Source organism: Rhamphochromis sp. 'chilingali' (assembly GCF_963969265.1).
Source record: "Rhamphochromis sp. 'chilingali' genome assembly, chromosome: 8".
Taxonomy (NCBI): domain Eukaryota; kingdom Metazoa; phylum Chordata; class Actinopteri; order Cichliformes; family Cichlidae; genus Rhamphochromis; species Rhamphochromis sp. 'chilingali'.
In genome coordinates this window covers 12,136,846-12,161,882 of record NC_137935.1, presented here as the reverse complement: position 1 = coordinate 12,161,882, position 25,037 = coordinate 12,136,846, and the positions used below count along the sequence as shown (strand labels likewise).

General features: G+C 41.2%; 1 protein-coding gene across 3 annotated transcripts in view; it reads right to left on the bottom strand.

Moving 5' to 3' along the window:
• The window catches only part of pitpnm3 (PITPNM family member 3), a 105,721-nt gene that overhangs the window by 17,813 nt on the left and 62,871 nt on the right, over positions 1–25,037 (bottom strand). For all 3 annotated transcript variants that reach the window (XM_080888877.1, XM_080888879.1, XM_080888878.1), the window contains exons 6-10: positions 19,146–19,335; positions 17,053–17,175; positions 16,366–16,547; positions 12,062–12,219; positions 11,664–11,834 (exon numbers count right to left, since the gene is read on the bottom strand). In XM_080888877.1, the coding sequence (XP_080745003.1) occupies positions 11,664–11,834; positions 12,062–12,219; positions 16,366–16,547; positions 17,053–17,175; positions 19,146–19,335 (824 nt within the window). The remainder of the gene's footprint in view (positions 1–11,663; positions 11,835–12,061; positions 12,220–16,365; positions 16,548–17,052; positions 17,176–19,145; positions 19,336–25,037) is intronic.

Below are 25,037 nucleotides of genomic sequence, written 5' to 3'. Positions count from 1 at the left end.
AAACAGTACACCTCTCTGAACAGTGTCTGGGAGGCTGTGGTTGCTGCTGCACGCAATGTTGATGGTGAACAGATCAAAACACTGACAGGATCCATGGATGGCAGGCTTTTGAGTGTCCTTGCAGAGAAAGGTGGCTATGTTGGTCGCTGATTTGTTTTTGTTTTGTTTTTGAATGTCAGAAATGTATATTTGTGAATGTGGAGATGTTATATTGGTTTCACTGGTAAAAATAAGTAATTGAAATGGGTATATATTTGTTTTTTGTTAAGTTGCCTAATAATTATGCACAGTAATAGTCACCTGCACACACAGATATCCCCCTAAAATAGCTAAAACTAAAAACAAACTAAAACCTACTTCCAAAAACATTCAGCTTTGATATTAATGAGTTTTTTGGGTTCATTGAGAACATGGTTGTTGTTCAATAATAAAATTATTCCTCAAAAATACAACTTGCCTAATAATTCTGCACTCCCTATATAGGTTTTATTCCCGTCTTCAGTTCATCTTATTCCAACTAGAGTTTCATTTTTTATCGATTTTTGTTGTTATTTTATGGTAGAGCCTATGAAGTTAAATGAATTGCAAAATGTGAGCGCTTGTAGAATAAATGTGAGAACCTGTAGGGAAAAAAAACACACATATTTACTAGGGGTGCAACGATACACAAAATTCACGGTTCGGTTCGGTTCGATACTTTGGTGTCACGGTTCGATATTTTTTCGATACAAAAAAAATGTTCATGCCTTTTTAATTTGTTATTTATTAAAATTATAAATATATATTTTAACTCAAAAGTACAGTTTTTAAATGTAATGTTGCTGAAACAAAAGTAATTAAAAAATAAATATATCTCAGGGCTCGCAAAATGTCAAAATCCCCGGTAGCCCTTCGGGCAGGGACTCTTAAGTTTTTGGTAGCCCAAAATAAATTTAAGTAGCCCGAATAAAAAAGAGAGCAATTTTTTGATTGATGTTTTGTTTCCTTTACAATATTATACATTAAAGTAGAATATTGTAAAGGAAACAAAACATTAATCAAAAAATTGTTGAAAAACAAATTACAACATTGTATAAAAATTACAATCATCAACTCAAATACTTGGTTCTAATTGAACAGAAATGTCTATGAACTTGTAAGAACTGTGTAGGACATGAATCAGTCTGTGTCAGATCCTGAATTTGAAATTTCCACTGAAGTCACGGGTAAGAGGCAAGTGGAACCAAGATCTAGGCCATTTATTTTTTGAAGTTTGCAAAGACTGCTAAATTTTGCCAGTGGTAGTTCACTCTTTGCAACATAGTACGCTGTTCTAAACCGATTTTTCAGGTTTATTTTTAGTATCCATCCATCCATCCATCCATCCAATTGGTGTTTGTTCTGGGAAAGATATTGCAGACTGAGCAATAATGCATTTCTTGCATTTCTCATGGGTTCTAATGGGGGCCTTTCTTAAAATTACTGGTCCCAGTAACAAAGGCGCTTGTCGACTCAGAAATCGAGAGAAAACCAACAACACACCAAGCAGAACATTATGTTATTTACACGGGTGCACATAAGTGGTCTGCATGTGCGCATTCGCTGTCAAAATAAAAAACGTGCACCAGATAAGAAGTTGCAACGCGCGTTTGTGTCCATATAAAAAGCACTGTTTTTGTCCGCTAGAGTGGGATTTTCACGGCACATTCCGCACCACATCTCTGTGCGTTCATCATTTGTTTGAAGCCAGCTCACCTCCTGCAACCACTTTTCCTTGCTTCTTTTGTGGTTCGGACTCCTTCTGACATTTTTTTGGAGGTGGAGGAACACCAAAGTAACTGCTTAAAGGAGCTTCTTCGACATCTTTAAGAGTTCTAAACAACTTTCTGTCCTCCTCCAGAAAATGTTATGTATGCAAACACGCGTTGCAACTTCATATCTTGTGCGCGTTTTTTTGGGGGGGGGGGTTTGACAGCGAATGCGCACCTGTGGACCACTTATGTGCAGCCCTGGTTATATAGCTCGTCATATTGCAGCCGCAGAAATTCTTTTGTCCATGAAACCATAAAGCTGCACTTTCTTTTTGCCTTATAGTCTGATTTGTCATAACTTTTCCGTTTTGTGGTAAGCTTTTCTTTGGCTGTCACTTCTTCACCCTGACCTGTCTTATTTGGCTCAGCAGAACTAAAGTATATATCCTGCTGCTTTTACACACACACACATAACGGTCAGCGATTCTCTGCGCGATCAACCTCTCATATGTTTAAGCTTGCTGCGGGAGATTTCACTTGTCATGTTTGCATAGTAAGCTAACGATTGATAAGACGATGTCAGAGGAATTGGTGCGCAAATTATCATCACTCACCAATCAGTGCTGTCGCTCTCTATACACAGTTCCCGTGATTGCAAAGTGAAAGCAAAAAACAAGCGCAAATTCAATTTCAATATGTCACATATTGGCAGTGGCTCACCGATGCCAATGACATAATTACCCAGCTACATTTCCGAAAGAATGCAAAAGCATTGACATATATTTTTCCTTCCTACAATAGTCCGATGGGCAGGGCAGAGATAGATTTTGGTAGCCCAACTGGAAAAATCGCTAGCCCCAGGACGTCAGGCTAGCGATTTTGCAAGCCCTGTATCTGATTGAGGAATCAGTCATCTTTGGAAAAGAGAGTTTATTACAGAGAAATGGCTCTTTCCAAAATAAAAGCTATATTATATGCTTCTTCTGGGCTATATTCTCAGCAGCATATTAAACATATCAGGTCCCCATAAGGAGAATCATGTGCTAACGGCTGTCTAAATGACTCGGGTAAAGTTTGTAGCATGCATGCTTGTTGTTTTTGTCTGCTTCCACTTGTCTTTGCACTAGGATGATGTCGGCGTAAATGTGCAGTCATATTTGTTGTATTCCCACTAGTGCTGTCAGCGTCTCGCTTTCCAAAATAAAAGCTATACTATACGCTTCTTCTGGGCTATATTCTCAGCAGCATATTGTAGCGGGTCAGGGCTGTTCGGGGTTCGGTTTGTACAGTTATGTTTTGTTTATGTTGCCATAGTGACGGGTGACGCCCTCTCACTGCGACGGTTTGTCCTTCCGGGGTCAGAGGGCGCCCTGTTTGTTGTTGTTGTTGCTGTGCGGTTGCCGCGCTGAGCAGTTAGCTTGCGGCAGTGTTCTTCTGCAGATGTCAATAAACGGCTGTGCTCCCTGGCTTGCTCACGGGAAGCAAGACCAAACGATACCTCCATCTCCTCCTTGTCTGAGCTCGCCACATTGGTGTCAGAAGTGGGATGATGGTGGCACCCCATGTTCTGACCCGAGTGACTTTTCCCCCACCGGTCGTGCCCGGCCGGTGCGCCAAAAGAAGGCACCTTCACATTTGCAGGACTTTGTGTGGGGTACTGGGGTCGTAGGGGACGACTGACCCCTTAGGTGGGGGCTATGTAGCGGGTCAGGGCTGTTCGGGGTTCGGTTTGTACAGTTATGTTTTGTTTATGTTGCCATAGTGACGGGTGACGCCCTCTCGCTGCGACGGTGTGTCCTTCCAGGGTCAGAGGGCGCCCTGTGTGTTGTTGTTGTTGCTGCTGTGCTGTTGCCGCGCTGAGCAGTTAGCTAGCGGCAGTGTTCTTCTGCAGATGTCAATAAACGGCTGTGCTCCCTGGCAAGCTCACGGGAAGCAAGACCAAACGATACCTCCATCTCCTCCTTGTCTGAGCTCGCCACATTGGTGTCCGAAGTGGGATGATGGTGGCACCCCATGTGCTGACCCGAGTGACTTTTCCTCCGCCGGTCGTGACCGGCCGGTGCGCCAAAAGAAGGCACCTGGACATTTGCAGGACTTTGTGTGGGGTACTGGGGTCGTAGGGGACGACTGACCCCTTAGGTGGGGGCTATGTAGCGGGTCAGGGCTGTTCGGGGTTCTGTTTGTACAGTTATGTTTTGTTTATGTTGCCATAGTGACGGGTGACGCCCTCTCGCTGCGACGGTGTGTCCTTCCGGGGTCAGAAGGCGCCCTGTGTGTTGTTGTTGTTGCTGTGCGGTTGCCGCGCTGAGCAGTTAGCTAGCGGCAGTGTTCTTCTGCAGATGTCAATAAACGGCTGTGCTCCCTGGCTTGCTCACGGGAAGCAAGACCAAACGACACCTCCGTCTCCTCCTTGTCTGAGCTCGCCACATTGGTGTCAGAAGTGGGATGATGGTGGCACCCCATGTTCTGACCCGAGTGACTTTTCCCCCGCCGGTCGTGACCGGCCGGTGCGCCAAAAGAAGGCACCTGGACATTTGCAGGACTTTGTGTGGGGTACTGGGGTCGTAGGGGACGACTGACCCCTTAGGTGGGGGCTATGTAGCGGGTCAGGGCTGTTCGGGGTTCGGTTTGTACAGTTATGTTTTGTTTATGTTGCCATAGTGACGGGTGACGCCCTCTCGCTGCGACGGTGTGTCCTTCCGGGGTCAGAGGGCGCCCTGTGTGTTGTTGTTGCTGTGCGGTTGCCGCACTGAGCAGTTAGCTAGCGGCAGCGTTCTTCTGCAGATGTCAATAAACGGCTGTGCTCCCTGGCTACCTCACAGGAAGCAAGACCAAACGACACCTCCGTCTCCTCCTTGCCTGAGCTCGCCACAATATTAAACATATCAGGTCCCCATAAGGAGAATCATGTGCTAACGGCTGTCTAAATGACTCGGGTAAAGTTTGTAGCATGCATGCTTGTTGTTTTTGTCTGCTTCCACTTGTCTTTGCACTAGGATGATGTCGGCGTAAATGTGCAGTCATATTTGTTGTGTTCCCACTAGTGCTGTCAGCGTTAATCTCATTGAAATGACGTTAACGCCACAACACGGCAAATCTCCGTTAACGAGCTACCCCTGATCGCCCTGTGCGTGGGGCTAGACGGCCAACACGTTAACGAGCTAACTGCGCTAACACACTAGTTCCCACCCATGTAATTGAGCATTGCGTGGCACATCCAACATTGGCTGTATCCCAATTCAGGGTCTGCAGCCTTAAAGTACGCAGCCTCAACGATCCTCAAGGGCCGCGTACTCAAAGACAGCTAAGGCTGGAAGTGCGAGGCTTGTGTAATGGGACGGTCTAGCCTCCGTTGCGGTGATACTGTTGTTTGTCAATAAAGTTTTTTTTAAAAAGCCTCCATTGCGCTGCCCAGGTTGCCTAGCAACCATGATACTAACCACTGGAAACGTGTCATAGCTTTGTTTGACAGAAATGAAGGAAAAAATCTTTTGTTCATTTGTTTGTTTGTTTCTACATGAGCTTTGATCATTCTCTGTAAGATTAAGCTCAGCTATTGAATGGAGTATATTTTAAAGTAAAGGCTTTAAAACCAAGTTAGTACAAACGTCACTAATGTCACATAACTTTGCCGACATGTGGCCAACAGTAATGTTTAATGTTCTTCGTTATTAAACATTTCCACATAAATAAGTGACATAATATTCAGTACTTACTTTTCACAGTTTACTCTTCGGCCGCTCCGCTTCTATCGTCTGCGGCAGAATTCTCCACACCGACTGCTGCGCTATGAATTGTGGGATATATGGGACCACGAAGTCTACACTGCCACAGCCTTAAAATTCAGGGAAATGAAGGACGCATTTCAGGGCCGCATTTCGAGCAGCCTTTGAATTGGGACAGCCTTCGGCGCGCCGCTGTGACGTAATCGGCCTTGAAATGCGTACTTTAAGGCTGCAGACCCTGAATTGGGATACAGCCTGTGTTGAGCGCTCAGTGGATCTGCGCTCGACAGTGCAGCCTAGGCGGAGTAGTCGAACGCAGATTCACTGAGCACTCAACACAGACAGCATCGTCAGAAGGAAAGTTGATAAAATAAATTACAAATTTTGTATTGTTCGATACATATGCGTACCGAACCGAAAGCACTGTATTGAACGGTTCAATATCGATACGAGTATCGTTGCACCCCTAATATTTACCTTCATACCTGTCCTCCTACACTGTGTTGTTTGCAGTTTCAGTTTTTTTGTCATTTCTTGGCCCTTGTTTTGTCAGAGTACATTTACTGTGCTATCTTCACGTTAGCTCGTTCACTCACAGTATTGTTGTGTTTCCTCATTTCCGTGAGAGTTGTTTGTTTCCCAAACACAAGTCACTGTTATTAGAATCTGTGTCTGATTTTGAGTTGACACCCTCCCATTGATTGTCTGATTATCCTCATCTGTCTCTCATCACCCAGCTATGTCCATCCCCCTGATTAGCTCTCTCATGTCTCCCCTCAGTCTTGAGCATCTGTGTGCTTTCCCAGTGTGGTGCTTGTTTGTTTACCTGGAGTTGTAGACTTTTTTAAACTTTGTGTTAAATATACAACATTCACCCAGTAACACAGTTCTTTTCCTATGCCTAGCACTTTATATCTCCTTGCCCAAGGATACGTTGGCATGCCGAAAGGAGCAGCCGGGTATGAAACACTAACCCTTTAGTAGATAACAAATTAGTATATAACCTGCTCTACCTGCAGCTAGAGCTACTCCACAGACTTTTCTACCATTACGACTCCTGTTTTCAGCCCAATAAAATGTTGTTTTTTTACTTCATGACTGAGCATTAGGCCTTGGAAATATCCAATATCTACCCATACTGTACAGGAGTAGGACTTCATATAAATTCTCCTCAGCACACCAAAGGATTTTCTGTCAGTGACCTGGTGCTAATCACAAGAGGCCAAGATCTAAACAGTAATCAGACAGTTGGTTTAAATGTATTATTTGAGGGGCATACATTTTGTTTAAATGAAAATTTCCAAAGCTGTACATCAATATCACACAAAAATCCATACACCTTGTGTTTTATAGTGGTAGTGCTCTATTTTCACTTTAATAATTTGGAAGAAAAAAAATCCTTCCTGTACTTCCTGTCACTACTTTATAACTCATACAGACACAGTTGTATTTAAACTGAGGACATCACATTGATTCAAGTTTCACTGCAGTACGCCTGTTGTAAACCCAATCAAACCTAATCATTTTCTAAGCTTAAACATCACTGTAAAATGTTATGGGGGGGATCTTGTGAAGCTTTACCCCCACTGTCCCCATAACAAAAGTGTTCAAAGTAAGCACACACAAATGCAGACACACTCAACATCCTGCTTTCATTAATGAGACCTGCCCTAAGCCTCTCAGAGGAACCTTCCTCTCTTTCAGTCTATCGAACAATTGCACAGCCCTATCTTTCTTTCACAGCACAATGAGCAAAGAGAGGCAGAAAAGGAGGGGGCGGCACTGACTCTGGCGTCATTTTCTGAAACATGCGCATTCACCAAACCACCAAAGATGCGTGCTGAGGAAGAAGGGGGTCATAAAAGTCTGCTAGAGTTGCCAGGAAAAATGGAGATGGAAGGGGACATACATTTTCCAGCTTTTCTTCCCCCCTGCTTATATGCATGTCTTTGTGTGCCTAAGTTAAAGCAATAAGAGCAAACAGAGGTTTGATTAAATTACCAGTATTTACATAGAAGGAATTTTAAATAAGTGTGAAGAATGAGTGGTAAAAGAAAGGATGAACAGAGGACTTTGCAAGTGAGGGAGGATGATCCTTAGAAAGTCGTTGTCACAAAAAGACATGAAAAGAGACTTTCAACCCACTCAGCCATTGCAGCGCTCTCAGCCTCCATACTGAACATCTGATTAACAAATACATTTATGGTGAGCTAAATTATACTGCCGTCAACCTTGTACATTAAAACGCCATTAGCTGTGCCATTAATACTGATAAGGATTATTATAATTCCTTTTGCATTTGCTGTTTGGATGATCATATTTCCCATTGGGCTGTTGCTGGAAATCAATAACAAGAGGGCCCATTCTCTGTATATTAGCAGCATTCATCATAATAAAAGCTCTACTGTTGGCGGATGTAGATGTCAAAGTCATACCCACAGGAGCCTGATTTGATTGGCTCTCCATGCCTTCATAACAACTAATTACCATATTACAGAGCAGGAAATGGGTAATGTGAGCGCCCCTGTAACTTCTGTGCGCCTGCACCTGTCTATGGTTTTTGATTTAACACACATCGCAATTTGAGAGCTTCCAAGTCTGATCAACAGAACAAGGATGCAGACCTATAATTAAAACCCAATGTAGCTGCAAGCCAGTGCTGTCTGTGTGCTTTTTACACTTCATCACCTTTATCAGCACTTCTGGCTCTAAGAGGTGTCAAGCATCTCCATTTGTGACCAGCTGGATGCAATTACATTTTTTTTAAATAAAAGGAAAAAAAGACCTCAGGGGTTCAAGCATGTGTCAGATATTTCCTTTACATAGGTCTCATTGAAGAATCAGCCATGAGTCCATGTTTAAACAACAAATGATTCAAGGATCTAATGACTGCTTCAATGACTGCTCCAGGATTAGATACAGTAGTTTAGCTAATTAGATTCATTTCAAACAAAGAATAACCCTACATGTTTCTGTGTTAAGCATTCCCCATTAACACTCGGAGGTTTCTGTTACATAACTGAACCCTCCTTACAGGAAATGAAAAAAATAACCAAATTTCTCACTAATTACTTGGATAGCAATAAGTGCTCAGAGAAATCTGCTCACTATTCAAAAAATGCTTCAGCATGCAGTAGAGTGATATGGGAAACATTATTCTTATATGTAACATATAGTAACTAAAGTGCTAAAAATGTGCTTATTTGTGGTGTTTCTGTCATGGTCCTGAAAAGCCTTCAGTTAATCCAAAATGCTGCAGCAAGAGTCCTGACAGGGGCCCTGCGACAGACTGGTGACCTGTCCAGGGTGTACCCCGCCTCTCGCCCTATGACAGCTGGGATAGGCTCCAGCGCCCCCCGCGACCCTGAAAAGGATAAGCGGAAGCGAATGGATGGATGGATGGAGTCCTGACAGGGACTAGAAACAGAGAGCATATTTCTCCTGTTTTGGCTTCCCTTCATTGGCTTCCTGTTAAATCCAGAATTGAATTCAAAATCCTGCTCCTCACATACAAGGTCTTAAATAATCAGGCCCCATCTTATCTTAATGACCTTGTAGTACCATATCACCCTATTAGAGCACTTCGCTCTCACTCTGCAGGCCTACTTGTTGTTCCTAGAGTATTTAAAAGTAGAATGGGAGGGAGAGCCTTCAGTTTTCAGGCCCCTCTTCTGTGGAACCAGCTTCCAGTTTGGATTCAGGAGACAGACACTATCTCTACTTTCAAGATTAGGCTTAAAACTTTCCTTTTTGCTAAAGCATATAGTTAGGGCTGGATCAGGTGACCCTGAATCCTCCCTTAGTTATGCTGCAATAGACGTAGGCTGCCGGGGGATTCCCATGATGCATTGAGTTTTTCCTTTCCAGTCACCTTTCTCACTCACTATGTATTAACAGACCTCTTTGCATTGAATCATATCTGTTATTAACCTCTGTCTCTCTTCCACAGCATGTCTTTTATCCTGTCTTCCTTCTCTCACCCCAACCGGTCGCAGCAGATGGTTCTGCCGGAGGTTTCTTCCTGTTAAAAGGGAGTTTTTCCTTCCCACTGTTGCCAAAGTGCTTGCTCATAGAGGGTCATATGATTGTTGGGTTTTTCTCTGTATCTATGAAGCGCCTTGAGGCGACTTATGTTGTGATTTGGCGATATATAAATAAAATTGAATTGAATTGAATTTAATTGAATTGAGTCAGTGACCCAGTGTTTTGGATTTTGCATTGTTCGTTTTTATTCTTAGTCTTTGTTTTCATCTTGCTTCATGTATATTAGGATTTGATTTCTGTTTGGTATTTCTATCTCTTAGGTTTTGGTCCCTGTGCTCCTCATGTCTCTGGTCCCTGTACTCAGTGGTCCCTCTGTTTAGTGTCTGGTCGGTGTCTCTGTACCTGCCCCGGTCCCGCCTTTCCTGTCTAGTTGTCCCTCTCCTTATGTTCCTGATGTATCAGTATCGTGAGTCTGTGTCTGTAAGTTCTGTCTGTGTGTTTCCTGTTTTACTTTAAAGGTCCGTGTCTCAGGTTAGTGTATTCTGTCTTGCTTCCCTTGTCTCGTCTTGGCCAATTAGATTCAGGTGTGTCTCCCTCCTGTGCGCCACTTCCTTGTTACTGAGTGTGTGTATTTAGTGTCCGTGTCTGCTCCTACTTGTCGTCACGTCGTACCCTCACCAAGCGGTGTGTCCTGTCTCCCTTGCCGGTTTAGTTCAGTTTGTGTCCAGCAATAAAGCTGTTAAAGCTCACATCTGCCCTTTTTGAGTCTGCATTTGGGTCCTCCATCCCTGCCTGCGTGCATACAGCCATGACAGTTTCTAATAGCTTATTCCTGTTTTTAATGAAATACAACAATGCTGAAGTCTTTGTTTATTTATTTTTTGTTGCCTGACATGCAGCTTCTCACAGGAAAGGACCCACAGAGAGGACAACTGCATTGAAGTTCCAGCCTTCAATCAACAGGCTGTAGCCAAAAGAAGCAAAGGTAATTGGAGAGTATGTATGCTGGGTGAGTAATGAGCTAACTGTACAGCGGTGCAGCAGAACAATCTTCAAAAACATAAAGCAATTTTTTAAAAAGGAATCTCAAAATTAAAACAGGAAATAACAGAAACAGAAACCCAAAACTATGACAGGCAGGGCAGCCAATTTTTGACTGCCATCTCATATGTGCAACAAGACTCGTGTGAGTCACACTTACTGATTTTTATTTTAGTGTAATGCCGAGCATTTCGTCAAATATTTGTCAAAAATCATAAACAAACATGTACATCATCTCTGTTTGTGCACAAAATTGTTTTTTGTTCACTTGTGTCCCAGCTTTTCTAAAGGGGAAACAAGTGTGACACAGAAACTGATAAAATTACATGCATGTCTGGTTCTAAATAAACTGTTTCTGCTCTTTTCTTTCTTAGTAGTATACCACTTTAGGGTTTCTAATAAAAAAGGATAGTTGAAAGCAAAATGGAAATTAATTTTCCCCATAACTGAGTAGACACGACTGACAAATCTGCTCTTAGTTCAACATATTTCTAAAGCTTGCACTTCAATAGCAGGGTATACAATTTTCTAAAGCCTCACACCAACCCACAAAGCCTTATCTTCATATCTCTTCCCGTAGGCTGTTAAAACAAGCGATCAGTCCTTGTCCTACTTTCTCTCAGTAATGTAGGTGGATGGAGAGAAAGGGGAACCAGACGATGCATCATAACTGCTGTTAAGAGAGAAGCTTTATGTCCCAAGAGTGGGCTAAAACATGCACCAAATAAATCAGGGACTCATTATGGAGTCCCTACAACCAAGAATCCCAGAGAGATTACAGCAGTGCTGTGCCAGATCTAACAGCTGACTACCTCACATACTGTGACTGATCCTCAGAGAGAAGTGTCAAGCCAATGGTACTCCACCACAAGAAGATAAAGTATAATTACTTGAACCACAGGCTTTAGGGGGCAATTTCGGTTCTGCCTCTATAGGACAAAAACACACAGATGGGATCAAGGCTCTCTGTGTCCTGTATAAATGTAAATGGGAGAACTCACACTGCTAAGTCACTGAGTCTCTCTGTAGTCAGTCTACCCCTGTAATCCAGTCAGAGTAACAGAATTCAAACCAGATTTCATGAAATTAGAAATGAGAAAATAGATTAAGCAATGAAATATTCAGGAGCAGCAGTCCTCCCATATCAGCAAATTGATTTCCAGGCTTAAATCACTCGGCCTACCTATGAGCACCGAACGTCCATCTCCAAGAGGGTAGCGTTGGTAGCGTGGCACAGCAAATGGTGGCAACTTGTGGAAGAGAGGCTGCAGTAGCGGCTCCAGTCTAGAAGCTGAAGGATCCGAGGGGTAAAACAGGTTGAAAATCTGAGAGCAGGCTGGACGAAGCTGGCTCACTGAGGGTCAGAAAACACAAATGACAAGCATGACCATAAGAAAGGATTTCAACCTGAGTCAAGCGAGCCCTTTGGATAAGTGAAGTGATAAAAGCAAAGTGAAAATCAGTTCACCCTAACCCAGTGTAAACTGTTACAACGTTTTCATAGAAAAACAACATATTGATTGTATTAAATTTAAAACTACAGTACTTAAATACATGTTTTGCATCATTTCTCCTTCTTACCCTGAACAGCGGGCAGCACAGTGCGTCTCATGGCCAACACTAGGCCCAGCGGGCAGCCCAGCAGGAAGCAGTCCGATACCTCAAAGTCAAATCTGCCTGGGTTCAACACCAGACTAGTACTACTGCCGCCACGCACCTCCGTTCCCTCCTTCATCAAACTGGAAGTTTAAAAAACACAGACATAATATACATCATTCATACAGGCAACTCACATTTAACATAATTCAGTACAAGACAAAAATATAATTAGAGTTCTGACATCTAGGATCTGAATACGCAGAAACTGGGGAGCGATGAGTAAACATCCCCCCGGCGCTTAATGCTAAATGCTCGGTTGGTGGAAGGGGTTGAAACAGCAAACAGTGATGGAGCAGCACCGACATCTCAGAGGGGGAGTTGGGAAATTTATAGCTTGAATGGGTCGCCAAATTGGGAGCGAGCGTTTGTTATACCACTCGAAAACAGAAAGACATGTTACATGTGAATGATGTAGTGCGGCCCAATTTGTCTGCCTGATTTAGCTCCATCAACACCACCAAGCTTTTTTCCCCTACTAACTGGTTCCATGGTCTAAGAGTCCAAAGGTGTACAGTGTATGCCCTTCTCTCACCTGTAGTTTTTCCATTTCCCTCTCTTTCCTCTGTCTTTCTGCACATACCTCCATTTATAGGTGTTTGTTTCTGATCTCTGGCTACTTGCCTGAATAATCAAACATGCTCAGTGCTTATTCTCATACAGAGAATAAATAAGAAAAATGTCATTCAAAGTTTCCCTTTAAAGTACACACTTGTATTTTATATAGAGGACTTATAAGACTCATGTATTTTATATTTCTATGCTTTTTTCTCATAAAACATACTGTTCACTGTATCCACACATATCCAGGACACTTTTACGAGTGCTTACAAGCCTTTAATCCCTTTAAAAATTGCAAAAAAAACCCCTATATTTACTATGACATGTTTCTATTTCTTTTGGGTTTGTGTGTAGGGGGGTTTCTTGCCCTTCCTCAGATGCAGGGCAGATGGTCCCCCTTTCCAAAGCCTGAGGCTCCTTCCTATTAAAAGAGAGTTTACTGCCTACTGTCAGCAAATGTCCCGCTCAAAGGGAATTGTCGTATCTAAATTAATATAAGGTCTCCGCCTCAATACGTAAAGTGCCCTGAGATGACTTTTCCTGTTATTTGGTTCCAAAATAAATTGAGCTAAATTGAATCACCATGCTATCTTCACGCTCACATGCACTAATTCACAAGCTCTTCTTTGGCAAAAAATGTTACTGAATTAAGATAGTGCTCATGATTCACAGTAGCTAAATGGAAAATGTTATTAAATGGACAAAAATACACAGTCCATCACTGGTGTGTACATAACATTCAAACAAACGCTTCACCCTCTTAACATAGATTAAGGTACATTCATCACTTTTAACATCTCTGCTTTCCATGAAAAATATGAGCAAGTAGGAAATTAATACAAAAAGATCATTTTAATACAGATTTCTGGCGTGTGTGTGCAGGATTCAGCTAACATGATGACAAAAGCTGGCAGTGTAGCAGGGTTATATGTGCAATAAGACAACTTAAATGAAAGTAGAGGTAATCCAAAATCTCTTATGGTGAACAGTTGAATGTTGGAGCAGTTGACTTGTGATCCTTTTTCTTTGTCCACATTCAAATGTAGGCTTGCATGTTTTAACATTCTGGGGTTGTTGCAAGCCCTGGGCCTAAATGACTCAGCCAGAGCAGCTTTTCACCCGGTCTTCACAGTCTGCATCACACTGACAGTTGTTTGAACAGCCGAGTTGGTCTCAGACAGAACCCACTGCTGCTGAATGACGAGATCCATTTGCTTACCAGCAAGCCAACATTTCCCATCAAGTCCTACACAAAGAGGACGGATTAGCCAACAGTCTCCAGCCATCCTTAAAAGCCAAATCAATAGTGCTTTGATTGCTTTCTGATTCTATTTTTAGCTTTTGTCTTCACACACACGTGCGCGCACGCACACACACACACTTGACTTCATTCACAAACAATACACACAAATCTGTATTTACCTGAATTTGCTAATATAAATTCAAACTGCCTTGCAAACATCTGGACACAAAGCATGCCCGTCTTAAATGTAAATGCATCACTCAGCTAAATGAACTCTATATTACTGCATATCCTAAAAATCTGTAAAATAATTAATGGTACTGAAAAACTAATTAATAGCCATACTTGCTGGATATCATGACTTCCATTCAAATTGTTTGCCATGTGCAGTGAGTTTATTGCTTTTATTCTTCCTCCCCTCACCAGCAACCAGTCGCGTCAGATGGCCGTCCCTCCCTGAGCCTGGTTCTGCTGGAGGTTTCTTCCCGTTAAAAGGGAATTTTTCCTTCCCACTGTTGCCAAAGTGCTTGTTGATAAGGGGTCATATGAATGTTGGGTTTTTGTCTGTATGTATTATCGTAAGGTCGGCCTTACAATATAAAGCGCCTTGAGGCGATTGTTGTTGTGATGTGGTGCTGTATAAATAAAACTGAATTGAATTGAATCCATGTTACAACTCTAGGCAAACGTAAGAGATGGAGTGTGGCAGTTTGCAAAGAGATTTCAATGATCAGTGGGCCTAAAGATGAAACGTGCAAATTCATTGAAACGTTTTGTGCGAATTTCTAACATTTCTGCACACACATTAGTGAACTACACCACATCCACATCTTCACTTTGTCTTTGTTTGCAAGAAAATTCATTGCTACAGAAAATAATTCCTGAAAATTAAAAGAAAGCACTCTTGTTTGTGTGTGATTCATTGAGAATTGTTTACACAGTAGAGGTACCCTTGGGATTTGGATGACTAAAACACTGAATATATATTGTTTAAATACATTTTCATGTTAAATTTATTTCTGCTGTCCATAAGATGCTGGAGTGTGCTATAGCTCAATGAGTGTTATTTGGCCCTGTTTTTATAGGAAGTGAAACATTGTTTTTGTTGTTTAGTGGCTGTCCCATTTTTTTTTAAGATAAATCTGACACACATCACATTTGTGGTGGTGTTTTTGTGTGAATGGTTGACATTTTATGAGACCTAATGAGTAATGAACGCATGCTGTGTCATTACTGTACTAAACAGATCTGACACTGATGCCTCCACATCAAGCTAAAGCACCTCTGATTCTGTGATGGGCTAGCCAGCCATTCTCCAAGCAATCTTCACATAATCTCATCTTTTTCTGAGTAGTTTGAATAAATAAGATTTACATATGTTAACAATGTGTTTTGGTGCTTTTTTGTTGGAAATTGTGTCTGTCTACATATCATTGAAACTGATCCAAACAAACAGAGACATCTATGGTAAAATGAATGGTAAGCATAGCACACCCTCCTGGATTTCCACGTGAGAAATGTCGTGATCATTTGTGCATTATCTCAAGGGCAATTTTTAGTCTGGAATATTGCAAACTACAGGGTGAGAGCCATCAAAAGGGCAATTCTCAATTGAGGAATAATGTCCATGCAAGAGGAGATTTAATAAGCCCTCATGATGACTGTAGGGGAAAAAAAGGCAGACCCAGGCGAGGAGCTTAATCAGGAGTGTAGAAGCAAAAAGTGAGAAGGGGCATTGATGTGAACTATGTGGCATAACTGTGAATTGATGAGATCCTATTTTCAGTGTGTCTGCTTAATGGTGTAAGCCTAGTAGAGCATGTGATATGCAATGGGAACACTGGTTGCTTGAACTAAGTCAACATGGCAGTCGTTCCCCCTTCAGGCCCCAGTCATATTCACCCGCAGTTCTCAGTCTCCATCACAAACTGGCTGGCAGAGGTACAAACAGGCTATTTATAGTCCAGCAGACTATAGACAGGTAGAGAGGATGTGCAGTCAAGCTGTAAATATTGATACAGAACAGGGGTGACACAGGGCAAAGTATTCCAGACAAACCTGGAAGAGGGCCAGCACACAACATCTGGTTCATCATATAAAGCTGTAACATTGCTGATCAACAATGGCTGCCCAGCAGATACAGATGTTGAACAATGAATAAAATTATCTTTTATGGTGTATTATTTTTAATATCACAATATTGATGAATGTTATGAAAACAAATAAAGAAAACTAGGGATTAAATGGCTAATGGATAGAAAAAATGATGCAAAAGAAAACAGCAAGTCAAAAAGGGCCTGTCCATTTTCAACATTACCCACAATCTAATACTAATAGATACTATCTTAAAAAAACACTTGGTTTCACTTTATTAAAGACACTTAATTTCTTTAGTTGTGGGTTAAGTTCTTTTATCCTGTTTCACCTGGAGAAAAAGCTGTGCTGGCCAGTGGACGAGGTGTCTCCATCATAAGAGTCGCTCTGTTTACGGCTGAGTGGTGGGCCGCCCTGGCCTTCGTTGGGAGCGGAGATGTCAATGTTGCTTTTGCTCAGCCTCTTGCTAGAGCTCAAACCCGAGCTGGACTCCCCCAGCAGGCCTGAGTTATCCTGAGAAAAACATGCAACCTACTATAAGACCTCAAGTCACGACAGTGGTTACACCCCAGAAATTACACATAACATGATGGGACTTGATCTGTTTTCCCAGGTGAACAGTTAAATGGAGGAGGAGAAAACTGTCTGCAAGAGTGAGTCTATTAGATGTGAGGGGATCTTAATGGAAAAATAGGGCTGAGAGGAGGGAGGGAGTACAAGGCTGGGATCATGCAAGGCGTAGAACAGGGAAATAACAAGCTGCTTCAGGATGGCAGTTCGGCACAAATGTCATGATGAATATGTTACATGTACACTGCAGGAACTCTAGTCCTCAGGAATATTCAGATCTCCTTGAAATCCAGCATGGAGTACAAATTGTGACCCAAATGTATGACGAAGGCCCAGGAAAACACAGGTATGTAATTTTGATGTTTATTATCATACATGTCCAGAAAGTGTTTTGTTTCATTAGACGGTAATAGTCTTCCCTCTGCATCATCAGTGTCTGTGTCCCTACCTTCAGGCTCTCAGTGCTATTGTTCCTGCTGCTGTTGTTGGGGCTGCCAGGCCTCTGGTGGTTGCTGAAGCACAAGGCGTCAAAGCACAGAACACCACCCACACAGTCGCCCATCAGGCAAACCTGCACAGAAAATATATGATATAGAGACCCACTACATGAGATTCACTCAGTGATAGTAGAACTGGAGCAATGAATTTAGAAAACAACATATGTTACTGGAACTAGAGGGCATGACGCTGACTTTGTCTTAGTTTCTTATTGTATGCAAACAGAATATTGTAGGTACCACAAAATAACTGCCACAGTATGCCATTAGTAAAAGTTAGTATGCAAGGAATTTTAGTGTTTTGTAATTATGTAGTACATTAATCAGTGGACAGCAATAATAAATGTTGTTATGATAAAAAATAGCAGGTAAAAGCTAATAAAATAAAAATTTAAAAAAGTTGCTGTACAGCATTATTCTGCAGCTGTTTCACTTCTGTGAGCAACTCCTCAATTTCCCTTGGGTATTGCATTGCCCAAATATTTTTTATGGAGAAAACATTTCCAAGAAAAGCATTCTCAAAGATACAGTTTATGCAATAATTAGAGGCCCCTCCAAGTTATAATTCTCACTCAGGTATATTGGGAATTTGGACAACTAGAATGTCTCCAGTTACATTAGTTTGTTTCAGTTCTGCTAGTCTTTCATTTCCTGCTTTACTTTCTTGCATAGTTGTCTCTGGTTAGTTGTGTCTTGTTTTGAGTTCACAACCTCACTTGCTTCACTGTCTAGATTAAGCTTGCCTGACTCTCATCGCCCTCCTGTTTCCTGTTCTCTGATTACCTCATATGTACATGTAGGCTTATCCTCCTCCATTATTATCTTAGGGTTTGTTTGCATCTCTCTGTATTATTTTTTGAATTCAGTTTCTGTTAGTCTGCCTTTGGTCTTGTATTTTAGGATCTGTCTGCCAATAAATAGGTTTTTGCTAATCGGGCTGCCATGAAGTCCTTTTGTCAGCAAATTGGTTAGTTTATGTACTCCCAGTCAAAAATCTGGACACACTTTGAATTTGTTTTTCTTTTTGTTTTGTTTTTTGTGTGAGTTTAGGTAATACGTCTTTTTTTTCTTGTCAATTAACCAGTATTTAGGCAATTCTGTGACTACAAAAGTAGCATCTGGCTCAGCAGCAAGCAGTAATACTTGTCACACAAATATCCTTGCACTTTCCTTCTGTATCACTGAATACATCAGTTTTACCAATGCTTGTTTTCAGTGTCTTTTGGAGTTGAAGACATTGCAATTAGTCTGCAGAATTAAACTGAACACATCAATTTATAGTATTTTATTTTCGCATCAGTCTAATGATGTTAAAAATATGCAGTGTTGGAACTTGGTAATTACAACAATAGTAATTACTAGGAGAGAAAATGCTGAGAAAGGATGCCGGGCAGTTTTAGACATAAAGCAGGAGTAGAATAAATTATGAGCTTAAACACAACATCAACAAGCATACAGCATACAGTATTGACACACACACACAAATCAAAGATTAACAGGCACTGACATCACTATCTTTATCATAATGGTCCTTGAACTGTTTTGAGGATACTGACTGTTAATGTAGATGGCATTGCCCATTAGCTACATGTATTTACTATTTGTCATGCACCATAAAGTCCTGAGCATTTTCAATTTTTTACCATATAGTGCTTGAAGAACCGAATTGTAACTACATTTAAAATAGTTCACATATTTGGCATTTAAGGGCTCAAATCCAGTGTGTGAATTCAGGTCCACTGTGAACAGCATTCTCACAGATTATTTCCCCATTATGAGATACAGCCCATGACTAAGAGCCTTGTAAGTTGTTATGTAGAACTAAAAGAGGAAATGTGGTCCAATAAACATTCAAGATCTGGTGCTCTCTGACGGTCTGAGCACCCACAGTTTCCACACATTAGAAAGCCCACTCAAAAGCAATCTTTGCTCCATTGACTTCCATTAAATGGCCTAAAGCCCATTACTAAATGATGAGAGACAAGAGAGTAGCAGTTCCCCTCGCCTCTCAACGCTTTTCTAAATAGAAGAAGGCACTACAGACCTGACCGCTGAACCCTTGACCGTCTTCTGACTGCAGGAAACTGCGATAGACTTGGTTGGCCCGGTCAATGATGGTCGCCACAGCATCCTGGTAGCGTGGAGAGACAATGGCGAGGAGGGGAAGGGCAGCAAGAGGCAGGTGGTCTACGCTGCTGGACACACAGCTCTCATCATAGCTGTACGGGTTGAGACTGGAGGGGGTGATGGTAGGAGGACAGGAGGGAAGAGTTTAAAGAGGAATAGATGGATGAAGAGCAAGAAGGAAGATTTCATAATTATTTCATACCTTAAAAGGTTTTTTTTACCACTTCGTAAAACACCGGCGCAATGGATTTTTTAATGTAGAGAACCACTTTTTTTTCTGAGGTTTTGATGTTTGGGGGAGGCCTGAAAAAAAATCAAGACTGATGAAGTCTTTTGGAGCTCAGTGACCTGTCTTCTATTTGTCACTGTTTGTTTCTACTTCATGACGGGCCTCAAGGACAGCCTAGCTGATTTTTGATAGCTTGAACACAACTTAGTTTTGTCTTATCTGGACTATAGATATAGGAGAGGGTATACAAATAATTTATATACACTGTAGGGATTGGATGAAGATGCTTCTTATAACAGCTGTGCTTATCTCCTTGTCATGTAAGAATAAATGAACAAAAAAGATTAAAAAACAAAGAAGTTAACGATGTCTAAAATCAAAGCATCATCAAGAAAAGTTCCTCCAGTGTTATGTGATTATTCCACATCCATTCATGGCACACGATATCTGAATTTAGCCCAGGTTTTTCCACAAAGCTTGTGTAGGCATAAATGCATTTGTGTGTGGTTATGTGTTTGTGTAGGCAGGCAAGGTGAGAGGTAGAAGAATCTCTAGAAATAAAAATTATGTAAACAAGCAGCTACAGCAATGAGAGCAGAGTGTGCATTTTTACTGAGCGTGCATGCGTGCACACAGATCAGACGGAACACTTTTTGTGACAGCGTGGGGAAACAGTAAAAGATGGCATTGCCCTGCACTGTCTCCTTGAGCTGCACTTCTGCCACCATCCATCAGCTGCTCTGATTACAGAAAGAACCACCAATGCCACACCAAGGCTGAAATTCCATCAGCAACCACTGATAATTCACAGAAGTTTAAGTTGTGTTTTTTTTTTCTTTTTAAGTTTTCATTACATTTTTGACAACAGTTTTTGGGTACATGCAATTGCTCTACTGAGATACGGGTATCAATTATAATGACAGAGGGGGAAAAAAGAAAGAAATCCTTTGTAATGTATTCGCTGTTGCTGGAACGGTGCAGCTATCCGCATAACAACAGTGTCACTCCCTCTACAGCGGCCGCTGTGAAATATTCAGTTCAGGCAACTGCAGCACAGAAATGTCAGGATATTACTCAGGAGCAAGGCTTGTTGTGCAAAAACAGAAGAAGTAGAAGAAGAGCTAAAAAAAAAACATTAGTTCACCTCATAAATTGAATCAACATAAATTGTTTATCCACTGCTTGTTTATTGAGCTTTGGAGGTGAGAGAAAAGAATTCCCAACATCCCAGCTAAGTACCACTGTGGGTTTGGTCGAAGCCTTGTAGGGCCCTGATCTTATTAAAGTCGTGTTAACAGATGTTCCTCTCATACACTCACAAAACACACTTGCTTTTGGAGAAATGCAAAAAAAACCTGTGATTAATATTCCAAACACAACTCTACCTCTGAAGAGGTTTCACAAGTCACACGACAGGAACAGAGGTTTTACACCTGCTGCACTGCTCCACAAATGTCAGGTGAGACACTCATTATTTGTGTTGTATAATTACTTGATTATGCAAGCGCTTGTTAGTATTAATACCATGGAACAGCCACTGTTTTACATTAGAAAGAGTGCACAAATAGGATTTGTTTGTATGTGCATGAACCAGACTCTTCTCTATTTTATAAAAACATCCTTGAAGGCTGCAGGTTATTCTCTGCACAACATCCATTCTTCTAATTAATGTCAAGCAATTACTACAATCTTTTTTAAGACAAACATGTGCTTTGAAACAGGGTTTTGCTATCAGACCATCCAAATCCGATCTGTATTTATTGGCTCTAATTAATCATAAAAATGATTTGATTTCCTTTCCGATGTTGGTGATCAATAAAAACAGAGCTGTGATATTAGGCGAATAATTTTGAGAGCAAAACTGACACTTCTGGTTCTTTGGTTCTGGATTTTACAGCTCAGTATAGTGGTGGATGTAGACTCCTAATTAAGAGCCTAATGTAATATAGCAGACCACAGGAATGATGAACTTGGCATCAATCAAACAGCAATGAGATGGCTGATAATTCAAATGTACCACTTGGGAGGCTTTTTGCTCCTCAAAAGAGACGCACCAGCATCTCCCTGACTGACAGACGAGCGTGCCTCATGTCGCTGTGACGTTTCTTCCATCATTATTTAAATTCATGAGTCATGCACTCACGAGCAGTGGCATTTACCTCGTTCAAATCTCCGAGCTCACGTTCAAAAAATGTCAGCTAAGAATATACGAATATATACGTAATATCTGCATGTAATGAAAGCGCATGACTCTGAAGACTCCCATAACAGGAAGCATTTTTTTAAATGGGTAACATCATATCATATCAGCTGTAAGGTTATCCTTTACATTCGAAGTGAGAGAGGGTTTTTCATTTGCCTGTAATTGCCATGTTAAGTTACTCAGTGCCACTTACAATACCCTGCTATACGTACTGAAGTCTTCCTCGACAGTTCATAGTAATGTGATGATGCGATGATGAAGAGCTCCACGAACAAAGCGCAGAGACGATAAAGCCAAGTAAGCCAATTAAATCTCGACCCAGCCTCATCGCACACAGCATAACCTTGAGACAGACTTTGTTATGCTGCCCTTCAAACCTGTCGCTTCTCGCCACATAACGGCAAACTGAAAAACTCTGAAGTCACTCAGATTTCCTGCCTAATTGCTCTCCCAATTTCTTAATGCCTGGCTTAGCACTGCATAGCATTTACGCCATTAACATGAACAGCAGCAGCACTCTGCTGAGCCTTATTAATTAAAGAGAGGGGGCATGGAAAGAGTATTGGCATGTCCTCAGTCACCAATGGCCAGAATAATGAGCTTCTACCCACCAAACAGAGGTCATTCTCCCTGGAGACGGACAAGTCAAAATCCTTGCAGCTGCCCTCGTTTGGCCTGAACACTGATGGGTGTACAGTGGCACTGAATACATTATATTTTACTCTCCTGCTGCTCAGATTTTAAAATCTGAGATGCTTCTATTTAAATTGAGGCTGCAGAGGAAATCAATTTGGGAGCATTTGTGTTGCTGCTGTTAATTGGATGTGCCATGGTGCTGTAATATACGTTCAGAGAGCTTTCCCAACTCGTTCCGTGTGGGATGTTTTTTTTCCAACTGTGTTTATGGATTACGCATGTGTTTCTGTGACGCTCTGCTCCTCGTCAGCACTCCAAGGTATGTTCATTAGTACAGCGGAGCTAATAATAACTGCTCTGAGCCTTGTGGGACACAGTAGCTCTTGTACACACAGCAACAAGAAAACTGAAAAACATGTTTATTCTCTATGGGAACCTTATATGGTACACAAGGAACTACCAAACGGAGTCCAAGGTTTGTTTGTTTATGTGAAAGTTTCTCTTTGAGGCGCTAAGAGGTTTTGCCACCTCCACTCCGTGGTGTGATTTTCAGCCAAGCTGTTACCCAGAATGAGAACAAATTACCCACACTGCAGTAATTCCTTTCTGTGTGGCTTATTCCTAAGATGTTTATATTGGCATCCAAATAAATGAGACTCCAAACACCCACAAGTTCAGCACTATCATTAGAGAAAACACTGTTAAATGACAAAAGTGCAGTTGACTGAGTGATGTGCCTTCATGTTTGTAGGCATCCATTAATCCCTACTGACCACACATATTGTGAGAGTATATTAAAGACCTAGAGCCATCTGCCCAAAATAAAGTTTTATATATTTTCACTGCAGATCAGAAATACATATCAACTTCAAACTGCTATCAGGCAATTGTAAAAAAGATTCAGATAAACCACTGCAGATGTATGTTTCAGTATCTGGTTTGCCTACATTAAAGGACTGACAAGTTGTTTTTTGTCAGCTACAATATGTATTTAGCATTTAGTGTGTATTAGTCATACTGACATGTGTTATGGTACAAACAGGTTAACCTATAAAACAGTTTAACAGTGAATGAATGAATAAATTGAAATGTACATAAAAGTAGGGAATTACTATTATTATTTATATCAATAGCAATATATTTGTCCAATCTAATCCTGTAAGGTACTACAGGTACTGACGAATAAAGAAGAAAAGCTAATCTTTTCTCACTATACAAATACATGAACTTTGACGCAAAAAGTGTAGTTTCTCAGTGTCTTCTCTCCCCATGACAGCGAGAGCAGCAGGGTGTACTACAAAGCAAGATCACTGGCTTAGTGAGCCATGTAGACCTTAAAAGCCAGAGTTTCACCTGGCTGGATCACCATGGTAACTCAATACATAACCTAGTCCAAAACAGGTGATGTTCAGAGTTTCTGTTTGAAATGGGCTGGAACCTTTTTTTTAGTTTATTAACAGTAGGATTCGCAATAAATAAAGTGTGACATAGATTCCCTGCTTCGGTTTCAGCAGCACATACTGTGTGTTTTACATTGTCTCTGGAATTTCCATGTATTCAGCTGGTGACCCAGTAAGTGGATACATTTTTATGTTTGTCTTTTTAAATCTGCTGCTGAGCCTTCTTTTTTCATACTGCTGGAAAAGCAGCTAGAGCACAAATTAGAAACTACAAAAACATTTGCTGCGACGGAATATTAGGGGCACATTAGGGGAAAAGAATATTGTTGATCATTTTGAGAATAAATTTGAAGTTTCAAAGTCGAAAATGTATTTTGAGATGTGAAGATTGCCGTTACTGTTTCACAACAAACTGCCATGGCTGCTCTACCCTTTACAAAACCGTGTTTAAATGAGTTGGTGAAACAAACTGATCAGCCACCTTGTGATAAGACATACATATCTGTATTGCACCAGGATATCACCATTGATAACCTTTCATCTGTCCATTTCAAGCCATTCCCTTTTGTGATAATCCACTCGCCTGCATTTGTGTTTTTCTGCCTGACCACAAGCATCTTTTCAAAACCGATTCTGAAGTACGATTTCACTAACTCAGAGGGTCCAGCAACCGTGGCAGTTTGTCCTGAAACAACAACTGTAATCTCCATATTTTGACTTTTTTCTCAAAACTGAATTACGATTTTAATCTTGAAACTTCAAATTTATTCTCAAAACATTTATTTTTCTTAATGTGGCACTAATACTCCTTCCTAATTTGCAAGCTGTTGGATCAACAGGATAAATTTTACTTTGATCTGACAGCAAACTAAAGATTTTCACACGTGAGACAAAGTTGGAAATGAACACACTGAGTAACCTTTAATGTTTGTGTGTCTGCAGTCTTAATCTCTCATGTTAGAAACAAACAGCAGCACACCGAGCAGAAAATAAGTATAATAACTATTTATTTCACCTGCACTTGTAATGATCTAATCAAAAGGTTAAAGATTTTTTTTAGGAGTATTACTATCTTGTATTATTTTGCAGCAGCAGCATCGGATTTTACTGTTATTTTTCTAGATCTTTAGAGAGCTCTATCACCGGTTCTTCAGATGATGCATCTGAATGGAGCAAGCCCTTAATTCTTAAGTTTTATGCAGAAAAGTCGAACGATGTGTCTCACGCTCACAATTACGTGAGTGAGCACAGTCTCTGAATCAAAAAAGCCTGAGTTAACAAAGAATGATGATAGTCACAAACGTGGTACTCATCGTCAATTAAACTTTGATCATAACAGAG